Source organism: Amblyomma mixtum, chromosome 7, assembly GCF_055824585.1.
Source record: "Amblyomma mixtum isolate Tamu chromosome 7, ASM5582458v1, whole genome shotgun sequence".
NCBI classification, from domain to species: Eukaryota; Metazoa; Arthropoda; class Arachnida; order Ixodida; family Ixodidae; genus Amblyomma; species Amblyomma mixtum.
The window spans coordinates 1,941,357-1,960,310 of NC_143018.1; the positions used below are offsets into that span (position 1 = coordinate 1,941,357).

The following is an 18,954-nucleotide window of genomic DNA, read 5'->3' on the forward strand; positions in this document are numbered from 1 at the left end:
AATAGAGCCTCCAAACTTGCAACTAATAAAGGCAATCCCTCTGCGACCGCGCACGGCTTATGTGTTCAGCCGCAAGCAGAAGCAATCAGTGTTTTACCATATTAACGAGCAAACACAGGTCATATTTTCAGCGTTGCCTGTCAGCCTTCAAAGGTACGAAGTTAAATAAAAACGTAGCCGACTCACTTGATGCTCCAAAGCCACCGACCGAAGGCACCGCTAACGAAGAGAGAACATAATTAGTGCCGGTACATAAGCTTCTGATATATATAAATCTTTATATTATATGAGCATTCAAGTATATCTAGTCACTGAACACACAGCTGTCCCAGTGTAGAACGCAAAGCAAAGCTCTCCGTTAGCAACAATCCTCCGTTCGGCAAGTGTTTTATGCATCAGCGCTTTTAACCTCAGTTGCCGCCGCATTTGCTTTGGGCATTCAGCATCCACGAAGTTACCAATACACGTCAGTGACGTGTCTTGGTCGTAAGTGCTTGCCAATGTGACACATCAGCAAAGCATATCTGGCCACCAAACCTGCCCGCTTTCGTATGTGATTTCGGATGGAACTCCTAGCAGTGAGGCGCGCACAACAGCACTCCACTATGGGGACAGGGAACCTTTAACCATTTCCTTATCAGAAGAAACACTAAAAGTTAGTTGATTGTTTATGGAAGTTTAACGTGCAAAAACGAGTCAGCATATGGATCCCGCCGGGGCTATTTAACGTGCACACACACAGGCCCCTAGAATTTTGCCTCCATCAAAAATAGACCGCTGCAGCCACGATCGAAGCGCTGTCTTGCGGGTGAGCATCGAACAGCCATAACCACTGAGCCACCACGCCGGCGAAACAAAATATCTCGTGTTTAATGCAAGAACTTCAGCTTATAAGGCATGTTGATCGGGGTTTTGAAAATTTTGTGTACAAACATGCACAGTGTTTGGCAATCTTGTAGGACAGTCGTAGAAGCTGCCCCCTCCACGTCACCTTCAAAGCACGCCCAAGAGACGCCGTAGTCATGCTCACTGCACAGTTCTACGGATCAGAATGGCGAACGAGCTCGCCTTGCTGGAACCAATTTTAATTCCCTTGAGGGCACAGTTCATCTTTGATGCAGTTTTAAAGAAGTTGATTCCAACCCGTTTGGGCATCGATAAAGCTTGCCTTCATGGCCTTATAACATATGCCGTCCTTGTAAAAAGACACCGCCGGTGTTTGTACTTCTGTAGAGCCCAACGGTGAAAGATATGCTAATTCCCTCCCGGTATTCATGGTGGCTTTACGCTGCGGCTTCGAATCATCGATGCATGCTTTTGCGGAAGTAATGCAAAGCATTAATACTGTGTCAGGTAAAATGCCGGAATATTATTCGGGCACGTTTTCTCACAGTGGTGTAAGTGATTAATCTACAGATAACAGTTCGAATCACCACCCGTATATGTAGTGTGAGCATCCAAGACTAGACGCCTCCCGCTGACAGGACATCACGAAAAGCAGCCCTGTATTCAAATAAAAGTTTTTCCTCTGAAGCCAATACACGTGATAAAGCCTGTTGACAATTTACATTTTTAAAAGTTCTATATTTAGAACTTAGAACACTGGTACTGTATCACCAAGAGCGTTCCGACATCGGCAGGACCCACTAGACTCCCCTGTCTCAGGAGACGCCGGGCTGAAAGTGGAGTTGACGGCTACGCCGTCTTGAGCTGCGTGGTGCATCCCGTATATAATTTGTGCCGATGTACCTCGTTCACGGATCGCGCCTCAAGCAACGCGTGTCACACAGCTCATGCAGTTCCATCGAAACTGACTGCAACATCTTTCAGCAAATACACAAGTTGTTTTGTATTCTGTTAGTTCTTTCGCACCATAAGATGCTTATGCTTCCGCGCTTTTCCACTACACCGCTGCGAAGTTTTAACAGTTGCAATTCATACAAAACGCTACGTTCTAACAATCTGTGACACGGAAGTTGTATGCAATTGCTTCATTCTCGCTTCGATGCAAGTAATTCGGTCGGCATTTATCAACGAGATTCTCTACATACGAACTACGCTATTGATTTCCATTTTATGTCCTCAACTTTTCTCCAATCCTATTTTTTCTCTGCTGTCATGCCTTTAACAGTTTCTGCTGCCATGAATTTATCATCGCAGGGAGGCGGGGGTGGGGGGGAAGATATATCTGGTGTTCCTCTCGACTTCTGCCGCCCTACTTGAAGCATGACGCCTCAGAAATGCAATGTCCTACAGTGTGACTAGATTTGCGTAGTGGATGATAACTTAACACTCAACATGCCCCACCGCAAATGGCGGCAAGTTTCGCAGTTAGGTGAGGTGCCGTTCGTGCTTTGTTACCGACGGCACATCGACTACCTATCTTTAAATCACTAGCCACCGAGCAGGCAAGGATCTGTGGAGAAGGAGTATATCACAGTTTGCGGGCGATTCGATGCTGTCCTGTAGTCGCGAATAGAGCCTCCAAACCTTCAACTAAAAGAAGCCGTCGCACTGTGACCGCGCACGGCTCATGTCTCCAGCCGCAAGCACAAGACAGTGTTTCGCCATATTTTTATGTTCTCGACCTAAGAACAGTAATTTTAGACAGTAGAATGGTATCCACTTCCTGCAGAGACACAAGCCAGTTTACACGCTTAGGAGCTTTATTTCGCTCTTTAAAAGACTGATATGAGAATCTGTGAGGTCAAAAGTCTTCATGCCTTTGTCGTGCTAACATAAACGACTAAAATATCGCTTCGAAACTCGAACGTAATATAACCGTTTTACAGACCAACTTAATATTTCCACACTGTGATTAAGAATCTACTCAGATTCCGCAGATCTCCATCTGCAGATAGAGTTAGCCTTGAATGGTCCCAAATGAAATAAAAACGAATATGACTTACCATCCACTCCAAGGCCGGTCGACGGCCCCGCTACTGAAGAGGAAACATAATTAGTCCCAGTACATAAGGCGTAATAAATCCCTTTATTTCATTTACGCATTTAGGTGAATCTCGTCACTGTAATAAATCCCTTTATTTCATTTACGCATTTAAGTGAATCTCGTCACTGTGAACATGCAGCTATTAAAGTGCAGACCGCAAAGCAATGCTCACCGTTACCGACAATCCTGCGCTTGAAATTTAGGACGAACGTGTTTTACGCATCAGCGGTTTGAACCTTAGTTACCAACGCATTTGCCTTGAGCATTCAGCATACACGAAGTTAACAATACACGTCAATGACGTATGTTGGCTATAAGTGCTTGAGATAGTTACGCTACAGCTCAGTACATCCTGGCAAGCAAAAGCTCCCAGCTCTCGTACGTAATTTCTGAAGAAACTGCCCTGGCAGCGAGACTAGCAAAACAGCACTTAACAATGGTGACATTCATAGAACCACAAAACGCTGTGTATGGGTTTATGGTTTATGGAAAGTTTACGTACAAAAACGAGTCAGCTCATGAGGTGCGCCGTACCCCTGCAGCCTCAATCAAACCGGTGCCTTTCGGGTCAGCATCCAACCGCCAGAACTACTCAGCCACCACGGGGACGAAACGCTCAATATTTCCCATTTAATGCGAGAACTTCAACCTACCAGGTGTACGTACAATGAGCCTAGAAGTAATTGAACTTATCAGAAATGTTTGGGGAGGATTTAGGCTCAAAACTTTCTACACACTTTCACATTGTTTCGCAATCTTGAAAGAAAGTCGTAGAAGCTGCCCCATCCGCGTCATCTTCAAAGCACGCCCGAGAGAGGAAGGCCGTAATAAAGTTCACTGTGCAGTTTTATGGATTAGAATGGCAAAAGACCTCGCCTTACTGGAACCAATTTTCATTCGCTTGAGGGCAGAGTTGACCTTTTATGCAGTTTTAAAGAAGTTCGTAATAACCCGTTTGGGCATCGATAACGTTTGTCTTTATGACCTTATGACGAAAGACGTCATCGTAAAAAAACCTACACTTCCTGAAAATAAATTCATACGCACTGCCGGTGCTTGTACTTCATCAGAGCCTAACGGTGAAAAATATATGCTGTTTGCTTTTTATTTCCTTCATGCGTCGTATTCTTGGTGGCTTTGCGCTGCGGCTACGATTCATGCATGGATGATTTTGCAAAAGATAAGCGATGCAAAATTACAGTGGCAAGGAAAATGCCGGAATATTACTCGGGGAACATTTTTACCGTGGTGTAATGATCTGGGAAACGTTCTAAGTAATTATGGTGCTGAGCCTTCATCAAGAATTAAGAAAGTCAACCACGCAGCCACAAAAACTGATCTAACCCCTGGGATGTTTTTGAGCAACTTGAAAATATGGTCATCGATAGTCGCTTTGTGCTAGAAACGAGAATGGTTCGCATTCAAGGGTAGCAGGAAGTGAAGGCGAGATGTCTGAAAGGCATACTGTACCATAATCTGCTGTCAACCCCACATGACAATAAAGATAGCATAGATGAGGCGCAGAATGGCAGTAGTTCATGACCTGCTTTTCCTAGAAACGGACCTCACGAGAGATGGGCAGGCATGAAAACCGAACAGCTGACCATGTAGGGAGTGAGATTCCTTTACACCGAGATACCAAAGGCATTACCGAGCTATGTTTGAAAAATGAATGCTTGCCAAACATTGCGTCTCTTTTCCAATGCACAGTTTGACCCATGGGACAGGTCTTTTCTAGAAGAATAATATGAGGGTAAAAGAATGCAAGAACTTGGGCCTGAGACGGCCATAGGAGCTCAAAATACAGCTTATGCAGTGAGGCTCAAGCGGATTTTAGAAGTCAATAATCGGAGGAGTACAAAACAGACACCTTCAAGACCAGTACAGTAACGGCGAAACTTTTAAATAATCTCGACATAAGGCCTTAAAGGGGCAACTTTGAGGTAGATTTAAGCAGCATGCATATGTCTAATACTTCTCTCTCTTTGCTCTGCGGTGAAACGAGAAACCCAGGAGATGAAATCTGAAACCGACAGCCTTACATGTTCAGGACAAATCACTCAACTGCGCACCACCTAGGTAGTAAACTAAAATTCAACCCGCCTAGGGCTTCCCATAGATATGTGCATAGAGAGTATTCAAAAGTTCTAATCTAGAACACTGCTAACGTATCTTCTTCCAAGAAGTCAGATCAAGGTGATATGCGAAATTCGCGTTAACTCTCGCTAAGAGCGCCACGGCATCGGTGGAGCCCGCTGGACTAATCGCGCACCGAGCAGAAAGTGCCGGTGATTTTCACGCCCTCTGCAGCTGCGTGGAGCATTCCGTATATAATTTGTGCCGATGTTCATCGTGTATGGATAGTGCCACAAGCCACGCGTGTCACAGAGTACATGCAATGTCATTGAAACTGGCTGCAACATCTTTCAGCAAATACACAGGTTCTGTATTCAGTTGGTTTTTTTGCGCCATAACATGCTTCCGCTTCCGCGCTCTAAACACACGATTAGGAGCCTTTTGCACTACAGTGCTTCAAAGTTTGTAACGGTCCCAATGTATACAAAACGCTATGATCGAACAACCTGTGACATGGGCTTTGTATACTATTCATTCTCGCTTGGAAGAAAGGCATTCAGTCTGCAGGTATGGTTTACATGATACTACAGATAAGAAAAGGCTCAACTTTTCAACGATCCTATTTTTTTCTCTGCTCTCAGGCCGTATATATCTGGTGTTCCTCTGGACTTCCGCCGCCCGCCTTGAAGCATGGCGCCTCAGAAATGCAGTGTCCTACACAGTGACTAGATTTCCGTAGTGGATGATAACTGTTCAACACTCAGCATACCCCCCCCCCCCCCCCGCCAAAGGCGTCAAGTTTAGCTATTAGGCGAGCTGCAGTACGTGCTTGGATATCGACAGCTCATCGACTGCCTATCTTTGCATCGATAGCCACCCAGCAGGCAAGGATCTGTGAAGGCGAATATAGCCATTTGCTGGCGCGGCAAAATAGCGCTTCGATGCGGTCCTGTAGTCTACTCTTCCTCAAATAAGCTGTATTTAAACGCTGCGAATAGAGCCTCCAAACTTTCAACTAATAGAGGCCGTCCCTCTGCGAACGCGCAAGGCTCATGTGTCCAGCCACAAGCACAAGTTATTAGTGTTTCGTCATATTAGTATGTTCTCGAGCTAATAACAGTAATTTTGATAGAATGGTATCCACTTCATGCAGAAACAAAAAGCCAGTTTACACGCTTAGGAGCTTTATTTCGCTCTTTTAAAAGGCTGATATGAAAATATGTTTAAAATAACTAACACGCATCTAGCCTCTTGGCAAGCTATAATGATCACTAACAGGAAACGCACGTCAAATGTTTTCATGCCTTTGTCGTGCTAACATAAAGGACTAAAATATCGCTTCGAAACTCCAACGTAATCTGACCGTTTTACATACCAACTAAATATTTCCACACTGATTGAAAATCCACTCAGAGATTCCGCAGATCTCCATCTGCAGATAGAGTTAGCCTTGACTGGTCCCAAATGAAATAAAAACTAATATGACTTACCGGCCGTTGCAGTGCCGCTCGAGGGCCCCGCTACTGAAGAGATAACATAATTATTCCGAGTACATAAGGCTCTTACATTTATAAATCCCTTTAATTCATTTACGCATTCAAGTGTATCTCGTCACTGTGAAGACCGCAAGGCAATGCTCTCCGTTACCGACAATCCTGCGCTTGAAATTTAGGACGAACGTGTTTTACGCATCAGCGGTTTGAACCTTAGTTACCAACGCATTTGCCTTGAGCATTCAGCATACACGAAGTTAACAATACACGTCAATGAAGTATGTTGGTTATAAGTGCTTGAGATAGTTACGCTAAAGCTCAGTACATCCTGGCAAGTAAAAGCTCCCAGCTCTCGTACGTAATTTCTGAAGAAACTGCCCTGGCAGCGAAGCACGCAAAACAGCACTTAATGGTGACAGGGAACCTTCATCGATTTCTTATTTCAACGAACGCCAGAACGCTAAATATGGGTTTATGGTTTATGGAAGTTTTATGTACAAAAACGAGTCAGGCCATGAGCTACGCCGTAGGGCACGGCACCGGAAATTTCGATCCCATGGGGTTCTTTAACGTGCACACAAATCTCAAAAGGACATGGGCCCCTAGAATTTTGCCGCCATCGAAATTCGACCCCTGCTGCCTCAATCACACCGGTGCCTTTAGGGTGAGCATCAAACCGCCACAACTACTCAGCCACCCCGTGGGCGAAACGCTCAATGTTTCCGATTTAATGCGAGAACATCAACCTATAAGGTGTACGTACAATTAGCATAGAAGTAATTGAATTTATCAAAACTGTTTGGGGAGGATTTAGGCTCAAAATTTGTCTACAAACATACACAGTGTTTTCAATCTTGTAGGACAGTCGTAGAAGCTGCCCCATTCACACCATCTTCAAAGCACGCCCAGGAGAGACAGGCTATCCTCCCCCACCATCATTCAGTGCACTTGTTTTTCTCCGACGCCGTAATCAGTTCACTGTGCAGTTTTACGGATCAGAATGGCGAAAGACCGCCTTACTGGAACTCTCTTTCATGCAGTTTTGAAGAAGTTCGAATTCCCGTTTGGGCATCGATAACGTTTGTCTTTATGACCTTATGACGAAAGCCGTCCTCGTAAATAACCAACACTTCCTGAAAATTCATTCGCACTGCCGGTGCTTGTTCTTCTGCAGAGCGTAATGGTGAAAAATATATGCTATTTCTTCTCTTTATTTCCTTCCCGCCTCGTATTCTTGGTGGCTTTACGCAGCGACTCCGATTCATGGATGCATGCTTTTGAAAAAGAAGCGACGCATAATTACAGTGCCAACGAAAATGCCGGAATATTATTCGGGGAATGTTTTTTTACCGTGGTGTAAGTGATCTGGGAAACGTTCACAGTAATTTTGGCAGTGAGCCCTCATCAAGAATTGAGAAAGTCAACCACGCAGCCACAAAAACTGCGCCTACATCCTCGCATGTTTTTCAGCAACTGGGAAATAGGGTCTTCGATAGCCGCTTTGTGCTAGAAACGAGAATGGTTTACATTCAAGGGCAGCAGGAAGTGCAGGCGAGATGTCTAAAAGGCATACTGTACCATAATCTCCTGTCAACCCCACATGACAATAAAGATAGCATAGATTAGGCGCAGAATGGCAGTAGTTCATGACCTGCTTTTCCTAGAAACGAACCTCGAAAGACACGAGAGATGGGCAGGCATGAAAACCGAACAGCTGACCATGTAGGCAGTGAGATTCCTTTACACCGAGATACCAAAGGCATTGTCAAGCTAAGTTTGAAAAAGGAATGCTTCCCAAAATTCCGCCTCTTTGCCAATGCACAGTTTCACCCATGGGACCGGTCTTTTATATCGCGCAAGCTGCTTCGAAAAAAGATTAATATGACGGTAAAAGAATGCAAGAACTTGGGCGTGAGACGGCCATAGCAGCTCAGAATACACTCTAGGCAGTGATGCTCAAGCGGATTTTTGATGTCTATAATCGGAGGGGTATAAAACAGACACATAAGGCCGTAAAGGGGCAACTTTCAGGTATAGTCAGGTGGCATGCCATATGCCTATCCCTTCTCTCTGTGCTCTGCTGTGAAACGAAAAACGCAAGAGATGAAATCTGCAACCGACGGCCTTACATGTTCAGCAGGAATCACTCGTACTGCGCACCACCTGGGTAAACTAAAATTCAGCCCGCCCAGGGCTTTCCACAGATAGGTGCACAGAAGAGTATTCAAAAGTTCTATATCTAGAACACTGCTACCGTATCGTGTTCCAAGAAGTCAGATCAAGGTAGTATGCGAAATTCACGTGAACTCTCGCTAAGAGCGCTCCGGCATCCTCTCGGCCCGCTGACTCACCTGCTGCCACCTGATCCTTCGCGCCGAATGTGGCGAAGATTTCAACGCCCTCCGGAGCTGCGTGGAGCATCCCGTACATAATTTGTCGATGTTCATCGTTAACGGATAGCGCCACAAGCCACGCGTATCACACAGTACATGCAATGTCACACCTTCCAGCAAATACACAGGTTGTTTTGTATTCAGTTGGTTTTTTCGCACGGCAGGATGCCTACCACTTCCGCGCTCTAAACACAGGGTTAAGAGCCTTTTGCACTAGAGCGCTTCAAAGTTTGTAACAGTTCCAATGTATACAAAACACAATGATCTAACAACGTATGACATGGGATTTGTATCCTATTCATTCACGCTTTGAAGCAAAGCATTCGGTCTGCAAGTATGGTTCACATCATTCTACAGATCCTAATTTTTCTCTGCTCTCAGGCCTTTAACTGTCTGTGCTGTCATGCCTTTTAACATCGCAGTGGTTGGGAGGATATATCTGGTGTTCCTCTCGACCTCCTCCGCCCGCCTTGATGCAAGTTTCGCTTTTAGGCGAGCAGCAGTTCATCCTTTGTTATCGACTGCCTATCTTTACATCGCATACCGCTCGAAGGTCGCGCTAGTGAAGAGAAAACAATTTGTCTTTCTTTCATACACGCATTCCAGTAAATCTCGTCACTGTCAGCATGTGGCTTGTCCAGTGCAGAACGGAAAGCAAAGCTCTCCGTTGGCGACATTCCTGCGCTTGAAATTTTGAACGATATCTGTTTACGCATCAGCGGTTTGAACATTACTCACCAACGCATTTGCCTTGGGCATTCGGCATACATGAAGTTAAAGATACATGACACCATGTAGGTAGTTCCTTTACACCGAGATACAAAAGGCATTGTCGAGCTACGTTTGAAAAATGAATGCTTCCCAAATATTGCGTCTTCTTCGCAATGCACAGTTTGACCCATGGGAGAGGTCTTTTATATCGCGCACGCATCTTCTAGAACAGAATAATATGAGGGTAAAACAATGCAAGAACTTGGGCGTGAGACGGCCATAGCTCAGAATACAGCCTAGGCAGTGAGGCTCAAGCGGATTTTTGAAGTCTATAATCGGAAAAGTACAAAACAGACAAGGCCGTAAAAGGGCAACTTTGAGGCAGAGTCAGGTCGCATGTCATATGTCTACCCCTTCTCTCTATCTGCTCTGCTGTGAAACTAAAAACCCATGAGATAAAATCTGCAACCGCACGCGCAGTTTTTTTGGCTGCCTGGTTCACTTTCTCATTACTTGAGGGCTCTACACCAAAATTGTTGAGAACCTTTGTGTACAGTTTCGCACTTTCCCACATCACTTACACCGCGGTAAAAAAAAGTTGCCCGAATAATATTCCGGCAGTTTTCATCACACTGTTAATGCCTGTGATAGTTTCACTTCAGCTAAGTACATCCTGGCAAGCAAAGCTCCAAGATTTCGTATGTGATTTCTGATGAAACACATTCGTCCAGCGAGTCACGCACAGAACTAATTCTGGGTTTATGGTTTATGAAAGTTTTACGAACAAGAATGAGTGAGGCTATGAGGGACGCCGTAGTCTAAGAGAAGGGGTCCGGAAATTTCGATCCCGTGGGTTCTTTAACGTGCACAGAAATCGCACAGGACACGGGCCACTAAAATTTTGCGACAATAGAAATTCGACCCCTGCAGCTGCAATCTAACTGGAGTCTCTCGGGTCAGCATCCAACCGCCATAACCCCTGACCCACCGCGGAGGCGAAACTTTCCCATTTAATGCAAGAACTTCAGCTCGTAAGGTCCACGTACATTGAGCCTAAAAGTAATTGAAATTACCAAAAATGTTTTGGGGATATAGGCGGGAAACTTGTCTACAAATATAAAGTGTTTCAAATTTTGAAGCAAAGTACAAGCTGTCCCTGCCACGTCATCTTCAAAGGACGCCCGGAAGAGACAGGCTATCCTCCCGCACCATGCTCCACAGTGCAGCAGTTTTTCTCCGACGCCGTAATCAAGCTCACTGCGCAGTTTTACTGATCAGAATGGCGAAATACCTCGTCTGATCATCTTTTATGCCCTTTTGAAGAAGTTAATTCCAAACTATTTGTGCATCGATAACGCTTGCCGTTATGAGCTCATGACAAATGCGGTCCTCGTAAAAAAATTCATGAACACTGCAGGAGTACACCCAGCGGTAAAAACTATTGCCGCGAATCATTGTAGCGTTCGTTTGTAGTGTTTGTTCCTGCTTCAAGGGTGCCGACAAGCGGCTTTATCGCTTCGTTTGTGACGCAAGACGCGCCGAGATTTATCTCGATTGATGGCATCCAGACGGAGCCGATTCTAGTTTGCGCCAGAAAGTCCCAGTAACTTCCCAAGCGTTATCTGGAATGTTCGCTATAATCTTTAAAAAGAGCATGGCCGACAGCGGCGGGCATTCTGTTTGACGACCGCCGAGCACGCTAGTTGCTACGCCGCCGCCGAGTCATTCAGTTCTTTGCGGGCGCAAGTCAGCCCAATAAAGAGTTCCGTTTCGAAGACATCCTCGTTTTCCTGTTCGCCGGACTGCAGTCACCACCACGCGACAATATGCTATTTCTGCTTTTTATTTCCTTCCCGCCTTGTATTCTTGGTGGCTTTACGATGCAGACCCGGTTCGTGTATGCATTCTTTTGCAAAAGAAAAAGCGAATTATTAATACAGTGTCAGGAAAACTGCCGGAATATTATTCGGGCACGTTTTTTTTTATCGTGGTATAAGTGATGTGGGAAACTGCAAAATCTACAGAAACGTTAAACAATTTTAGTGCTGAGCCCTCATCAAGTGATGAGAAAGTGAACCAGGAAGCCACAAAAACTGCGCGTGCATCCTCGCATGTTTTTCAGCAGCTTGAAAATATGGTCACTCGATAGTAGTTTCCTGCTAGAAACGAGAATGGTTTACATTCAAGGGAAGCCGGAAGTGATGGCTATATGTCTAAAAGGCATACTGCTCCATCATCTGCGGCCAGCCCGACATCACAATAAAAAAAGCATGAATGTGGCGCATAATTTAAATAGCAGAAGTTCACGGTATAATCGTCGGAGAAACTGCTCTAATGGCACAAAAGATGCGCAAGCATGTGGTTGGTTTGGTTTATGGGGTTTAACGTCCCGAAGCGACTGAGGCTATGAGAGACGCCGTAGTGAAGGGCTCCGTAAATTTCGACCACCTGGGGTTCTTTAACGTGCACTGACATCGCACAGTACACGGGCCTCTAGAATTTCTCCTCCAAAGAAATTCCAGCCGCCGCGGCCGGGATCGAACCCGCGTCTTTCGGGTCAGCAGCCGAGCACCATAGCCACTGAGCCACCGCGGCGGCTGTATGTAACCGAACAGCTGACCACGTAGGTAGTTAGAATCCTTTAGACCGAGATAGCAAAGGCATTGTTGAGCTCCGTTTCAAAATGAATACTGGCCAAATATTGCGTCTATTTCGTAATGTACAGTTTGTCCCTACGGACAGTCTTATAGCGCGCAGGCTCCTTCTAGAAAAGAATAATCTGGGGGTAAAACAATGCAAGAACATGGGCGTGAGTCAGCCATACGAGTTCGGAATACAGACTAGCCAGTGAGGCTCAGACTTTTGAAGTCTACAATCGGAGGAGTACAAAACAAACACCTTCAAGACCTGTACAATAACAGCGAAACTTTTAAATAACCTCGACATAAGGCTTCAAAGACTTTCCATTTTTTAACCCCGCTCTCAAACTGCGCTCTACCTAGGTAAAGAAAAATTCAACTAGCCTGGGGCTTCCCAAAAGTGTGCATTAAACTGCAATATCTTTCAGCTAATCGTCACGCGCTTCGATCTACAGATTACCGTTCGAATCGTCGCCCATTTCTAATCTGAGCACTTCAGATTAGTGGCCTACCACTTACAGGATTTGCATTTACGAAAAGCAGACAGCCCTGCATTTGAATACAAGCTTTTCCTCTGATCCCAGTACACCTGACAGAGCCTGGAGATATTATTCAAAAGTTTTATATCTAGAACACTGCTACTGAATCCAGTTGCAAGAGCTCACATTAAGGTGGTATGCGAAAATCGCTTTAACTGTCTCACCAAGTGCGCCCCGACTTCGGAGGGGCCCGATACTCACCTGCTACCGGAGCTTGGGGCGTGAATGTGGCGCTCATTCTGACGCCACCTGGAGCTGCGTGGTGCATCCCGTATAAAACTTGTGTCGATGTACCTCGTTAACGGATCGCGCCACAAGCAACGCTGTCACACAGTGCATGCAGTTCCATCGAAACTGACTGCAGCATCTTTCAGCAAATACAGAAGTTGTTTTGTATTCGGCTGGTTTCTTGGGACCATAAGATTAATTAAGACTTTTGCACTAGAGCGCTTCAAAGTTTGTAGCAGTTCCAGTTCATGCAAAGCGCTACGTTCTAACCTGTGACACAGGATGTGTGTCCTATTGCTTCATACTCTCTTTGAAGCAAGCCATTCGGTCTGCAGGTTTCTGCAGATAAGAACTACGCTCTTGATTTCACATTTATGCCCTCACCTTTTCTTGTATCCTATTTTTTCTCTCTTGTCATGCATTTATCATCGCTGTGGAGGGGAGGATCTATCGAGTCCTTCAAATAAACTGCACTTACACGCCGCGAATAGAGCCTCCAAACCTTTAAGTAATATAGGCCGTCCCACTGTGACCGCGCACATGATATTATATTAGTGTTTCGCCATATTAATATGTCCTCGAGCTAAGAGCACTAATTTTATGATAGTAGAATGGTATCCACTTCCTGCAGAAACTAAAAGCCAGTTGACGCCCTTGGCAGCTTTATTTCGCTCTTAAAAGAATATGAGAATCTGTTTAAGATAACTAACACGCATCTAGCCTCTTGGCAACCTAATATGATAAACACAATTTCACGAACGCGGAAACGCAGGTCAAAGGTTTTTGATGCCTTTGTCGTGCTAATATAAACGACTAAAATATCGCTTCGAAACTCGAACGTAACCTGATCGCTTTACAGACTAACTAAATGAAATAAAAACGAATATGACTTACCGGCCGCTCCAACTCCCCTCGACGGCGCCGCTAGTGAAGAGGAAACATAATTAGTCCCAGTACATAAGGCTTTGATATTTACAAATGCCTTTATTTCATATACGTATTCAAGTGAATATCGTCACTGTGAACATGCAGCTGTTCCCGAGCAGATTGCAAAGCAAAGCGTTAGTTACCAACGTATTTGCCTTGAGAATTCAGCATACACGATGTTAACGTCAATGACGTAGGTCGGTTATAAGTGCTTGAGATAGTTACACTACAGCTCAGTACTTCCTGGCAAGAAAAGCTCCCAGCTCTCGCATGTAATTTCTGATGAAACCGCCCTGGCAGCGAAACACGCAGAACAGCACTTAACAATGGTGACAGGGAACCAAAGTTTGTAGCAGTTCCAGTTCATGCAAAGCGCTACGTTCTAACCTGTGACACAGGATGTGTGTCCTATTGCTTCATACTCTCTTTGAAGCAAGCCATTCGGTCTGCAGGTTTCTGCAGATAAGAACTACGCTCTTGATTTCACATTTATGCCCTCACCTTTTCTTGTATCCTATTTTTTCTCTCTTGTCATGCATTTATCATCGCTGTGGAGGGGAGGATCTATCGAGTCCTTCAAATAAACTGCACTTACACGCCGCGAATAGAGCCTCCAAACCTTTAAGTAATATAGGCCGTCCCACTGTGACCGCGCACATGATATTATATTAGTGTTTCGCCATATTAATATGTCCTCGAGCTAAGAGCACTAATTTTATGATAGTAGAATGGTATCCACTTCCTGCAGAAACTAAAAGCCAGTTGACGCCCTTGGCAGCTTTATTTCGCTCTTAAAAGAATATGAGAATCTGTTTAAGATAACTAACACGCATCTAGCCTCTTGGCAACCTAATATGATAAACACAATTTCACGAACGCGGAAACGCAGGTCAAAGGTTTTTGATGCCTTTGTCGTGCTAATATAAACGACTAAAATATCGCTTCGAAACTCGAACGTAACCTGATCGCTTTACAGACTAACTAAATGAAATAAAAACGAATATGACTTACCGGCCGCTCCAACTCCCCTCGACGGCGCCGCTAGTGAAGAGGAAACATAATTAGTCCCAGTACATAAGGCTTTGATATTTACAAATGCCTTTATTTCATATACGTATTCAAGTGAATATCGTCACTGTGAACATGCAGCTGTTCCCGAGCAGATTGCAAAGCAAAGCGTTAGTTACCAACGTATTTGCCTTGAGAATTCAGCATACACGATGTTAACGTCAATGACGTAGGTCGGTTATAAGTGCTTGAGATAGTTACACTACAGCTCAGTACTTCCTGGCAAGAAAAGCTCCCAGCTCTCGCATGTAATTTCTGATGAAACCGCCCTGGCAGCGAAACACGCAGAACAGCACTTAACAATGGTGACAGGGAACCTTTAATGGTTTCGTATTTCATCGAACGACAAAACGCTCAATATGGGTTTATGGAAGTTTTACGTACAAAATTAAGTCAGGCTATGAAGTACGCCGTAGTAAAGGCCTCCGGAAATTTCGATCCCCTGGGGTTCTCTTACGTGCACGCAAACGGACAGGACATGGGCCCCTAGAATTTTGCCGCCATCGAAATTCGACCCCTGCTGCCTCAATCAATCCGCTGCCTTTCGGGTCAGCATCTAACCGCCACAACTACTCAGCCACCCCGTGGGCGAAACGCTCAATATTTCCCTTTTAATGCGAGAACTTCAACCTATAAGGTGTACGCATGCCCCATCCACACCATCTTCAAAGCACGACCAGGAGAGACAGGCTATCCTCCCCCACCATCATTCAGTGCACTTGTTTTTTCTCCGGCGCCGTAATCAAGTTCACTGTGCAGTTTTACGGATCGCAATCGCGAAAGACCTCGCCTTAATGGAACTCTCGTTTGTGCAGTTTTGAAGAAGTTCGTATTGCTTTTTGGGCATCGATAACGTTTGCCTTTATGACCTTATGACGAAAGCCGTCCTTGTAAATAACCAACACTTCCTGAAAATTCATTCGCACTGCCGGTGCTTTTCTTCTGCAGAGCCTAATGGTGAAAAATATATGCTATTTCTGCTTTTTATTTCCTTACGCCTCGTATTCTTGGTGGCTTTACGCTGCGACTCCGATTCATGGATGCATGCTTTTGCAAAAGGTAAGCGAAGCATAATTACAGTGCCAACGAAAATGCCGGAATATTATTCAGGGAATATTTTTTTACCGTGGTGTAAGTGATCCGGGAAACGTACACAGTAATTTTGGCAGTGAGCCCTCATCAAGAATTGAGAAAGTAAACCACGCAGCCACAAAAACTGCGCCTACATCCTCGCACGTTTTTCAGAAACTTGGAAATAAGGTCATCGATAGCCGCTTTGTGCTAGAAACGAGAATGGTTTACATTCAAGGGTAGCAGGAAGTGAAGGTGAGATGTCTAAAAGGCATACCATTCCATAATCTGCTGTCAACCGCACATCACAATAGAGAGAGCATGGATGAGGCGCAGAATGGCAGTAGTACATGCCCTGCTTCTAGAAAAAATAATATGAGGGTAAAACAATGCAAGAACTTGGGCGTGAGACGGCCATAGCTCAGAATGCAGCATAGGCAGGGAGGCTCAAGCGGAGTTTTGAAGTCTATAATCGGAAAAGTACAAAACAGACACATAAGGCCGTAAAGGGGCAACATTGAGGTAGAGTCAGGTCGCATGCCATATGTCTATCCCTTCGCTCTCTCTGCTCTGCTGTGAAACGATAAACGCAAGAGATGAAATCTGCAACCGACGGCCTTACATGTTCAGGAGGAATCACTCGAACTGCGCACCACCTGGGCAAACAAATTCAGCCCGCCCAGGGCTTCCCACAGATACATGCACAGAAGAGTATTCTAAAGTTCTATATCTAGAACACTGCTGCCGTATCTTGTTTTAAGAAGTCAGATCATGGTGATATGCGAAATTCGCGTTCACTCTCGCTGAGAGAGCCCCGGCATCGGCTGGGCCCGCTGACTCACCTGCTGCCACCTGATCTTTCGCGCCGAAATTGGCGGTAATCTTCACGCCCTCCGGAGCTGCGTGGAGCATCCCGTATATAATTTGCGTCGATGTTCATCCTTAACGGATAGCGCCACAAGTCACGCGTATCACACAGTACATGCAATGTCACACCTTTCAGCAAATACACAGGTTGTTTTGTATCCAGTTTTTCGCATGGTAGGATGCTTACGCTTCCGCGCTCTAAACACAGGGTTAGGAGTCTTTTGCACTAGAGCGCTTCAAAGTTTGTACTGTTCCAATGTATAGAAAACGCAATGATCTAACCACCTGTGACATGGGATTAGTATCCTATTCGTTCACGCCTTGAAGCAAAGCATTCGTTCTTCAAGTATGGTTCACATCATTCTACAGATAATAACTACGCTGCTGATTTCCCTTTTATGTCCTCAAGTTTTCTCCTATTCTATTTTTTCTCTGCTCTCAGGCCTTCAGTCTCTGCTGTCATGCCTTTCACATCGCAGTGGTGCGGAGTATTTATCTGGTGTTCCTCTCCATTTCCTCCGCCCGTCTTGAAGCATAACTCCTCAGAAGTGCAGTACATAAGGCTGATATTTATAAACCTTTCTTTCATACACGAATTCCAGTAAATCTCGTCACTGTAAACATGTGGCTGGTCCAGTGCAGAACCGAAAGCAAAGCTCTCCGTTGCCGACAATCCTGCGCTTGAAATTTTGGACGAATCTGTTTACGCATCAGCGGTTTGAACATTACTCACCAACGCATTTGCCTTGGGCATTCGGCATGCACGAAGTTAAAGGTACACATCACCATGTAGGTAGTTAGATTCCTTTACACCGAGATACCAAAGGCATTGTCGAGCTAAGTTTGAAAAAGGAATGCTTCCCAAACATTACGTCTCTTTGCCAATGCACAGTTTGACCCATGGGACAGTCTTATATCGCGCAGGCAGCTTCTAGAAAAGAATAATTTGGGGGTAAAACAATGCAAGAACTTGGGCCTGAGACGGCCATAGCTCAGAATACAGCCTAGGCAGTGAGGCTCAAGCGGATTTTTGAAGTCTATGATCGGAAAAGTACAAAACAGACACATAAGGCCCTAAAAGGGCAACTTTGAGGTAGAGTCAGGTCGCATGCCATATGTCTACCCCTTCTCTATCTGCTCTGCTGGGAAACTAAAATCCCATGAGATAAAATCCAACGGTAAAAACTATTGCCGCGAATCTTTGTAGCGTTCGTTTGTAGTGTTTGTTCAGCCTTCAAAGCTGCCAACAAGCCGCTTTATCGCTTCGTTTGTGACGCAAGACGCGCCTAGATTTATCTCGATTGATGGCATCCAGACGGAGCCGATTCTAGTTTGCGCCAGAAAGTTCACTTTCTCATTACTTGATGAAGGCTCAGCATCAAAATTGTTGAGAACCTTTGTGTAGAGTTTTGCAGCTTCCCACATCACTTACAAGTGATGAAACATTCGCCCAGCGAGTCACGCACAGAACTAATTCTGGGTTTATGGTTTATGAAAGTTTTACAAACAAGAATGAGTGAGGTTATGAGGGACGCCGTAGTCTATGAGAAGGGCTCCGGAAATTTCGATCGAGTGGGTTCTTTAACGTGCACACAAATCGCACAGGACACGGGCCCCTAAAATTTTGCTACAATAGAAATTCGACCCCTGCAGCCGCAATCTAACTGGAGTCTCTCGGGTCAGCATCCAACCGCCCTAACCCCTGAGCCACCGCGGCGGCGAAACTTTCCTATTTAATGCAAGAACTTCAGCTTATAATGTGCACGTACAATGAGCCTAAAAATAATTGAATTTACCAAATATGTTTGGGAAATTTAGGCGGAAAACTTGTCTACAAATATTCAGTGTTTTAAATAAAGCACTTCCGGAGAGACAGGCAATCATCCCGCACCATGCTCCACAGCGCAGAAGTTTTTCTCCGACGTCGTAATCAACCTCACTGCGCAGTTTTACAGATCACAATGGCGAAACAACTCGCCTGAATCTGAGGCC

The 18,954-nt window shown here is 45.1% G+C and overlaps 1 protein-coding gene across 1 annotated transcript in view; it reads right to left on the reverse strand.

Moving 5' to 3' along the window:
- The window catches only part of LOC149334794 (uncharacterized), a 147,662-nt gene that overhangs the window by 108,507 nt on the left and 20,201 nt on the right, over nucleotides 1-18,954 (reverse strand). The window contains exons 10-16 of the mRNA XM_089551404.1: nucleotides 16,938-17,036; nucleotides 14,968-14,997; nucleotides 13,924-13,953; nucleotides 13,003-13,056; nucleotides 6,517-6,549; nucleotides 2,910-2,942; nucleotides 187-219 (exon numbers count right to left, since the gene is read on the reverse strand). Of these exons, the coding sequence (XP_089407530.1) occupies nucleotides 187-219; nucleotides 2,910-2,942; nucleotides 6,517-6,549; nucleotides 13,003-13,056; nucleotides 13,924-13,953; nucleotides 14,968-14,997; nucleotides 16,938-17,036 (312 nt within the window). The remainder of the gene's footprint in view (nucleotides 1-186; nucleotides 220-2,909; nucleotides 2,943-6,516; nucleotides 6,550-13,002; nucleotides 13,057-13,923; nucleotides 13,954-14,967; nucleotides 14,998-16,937; nucleotides 17,037-18,954) is intronic.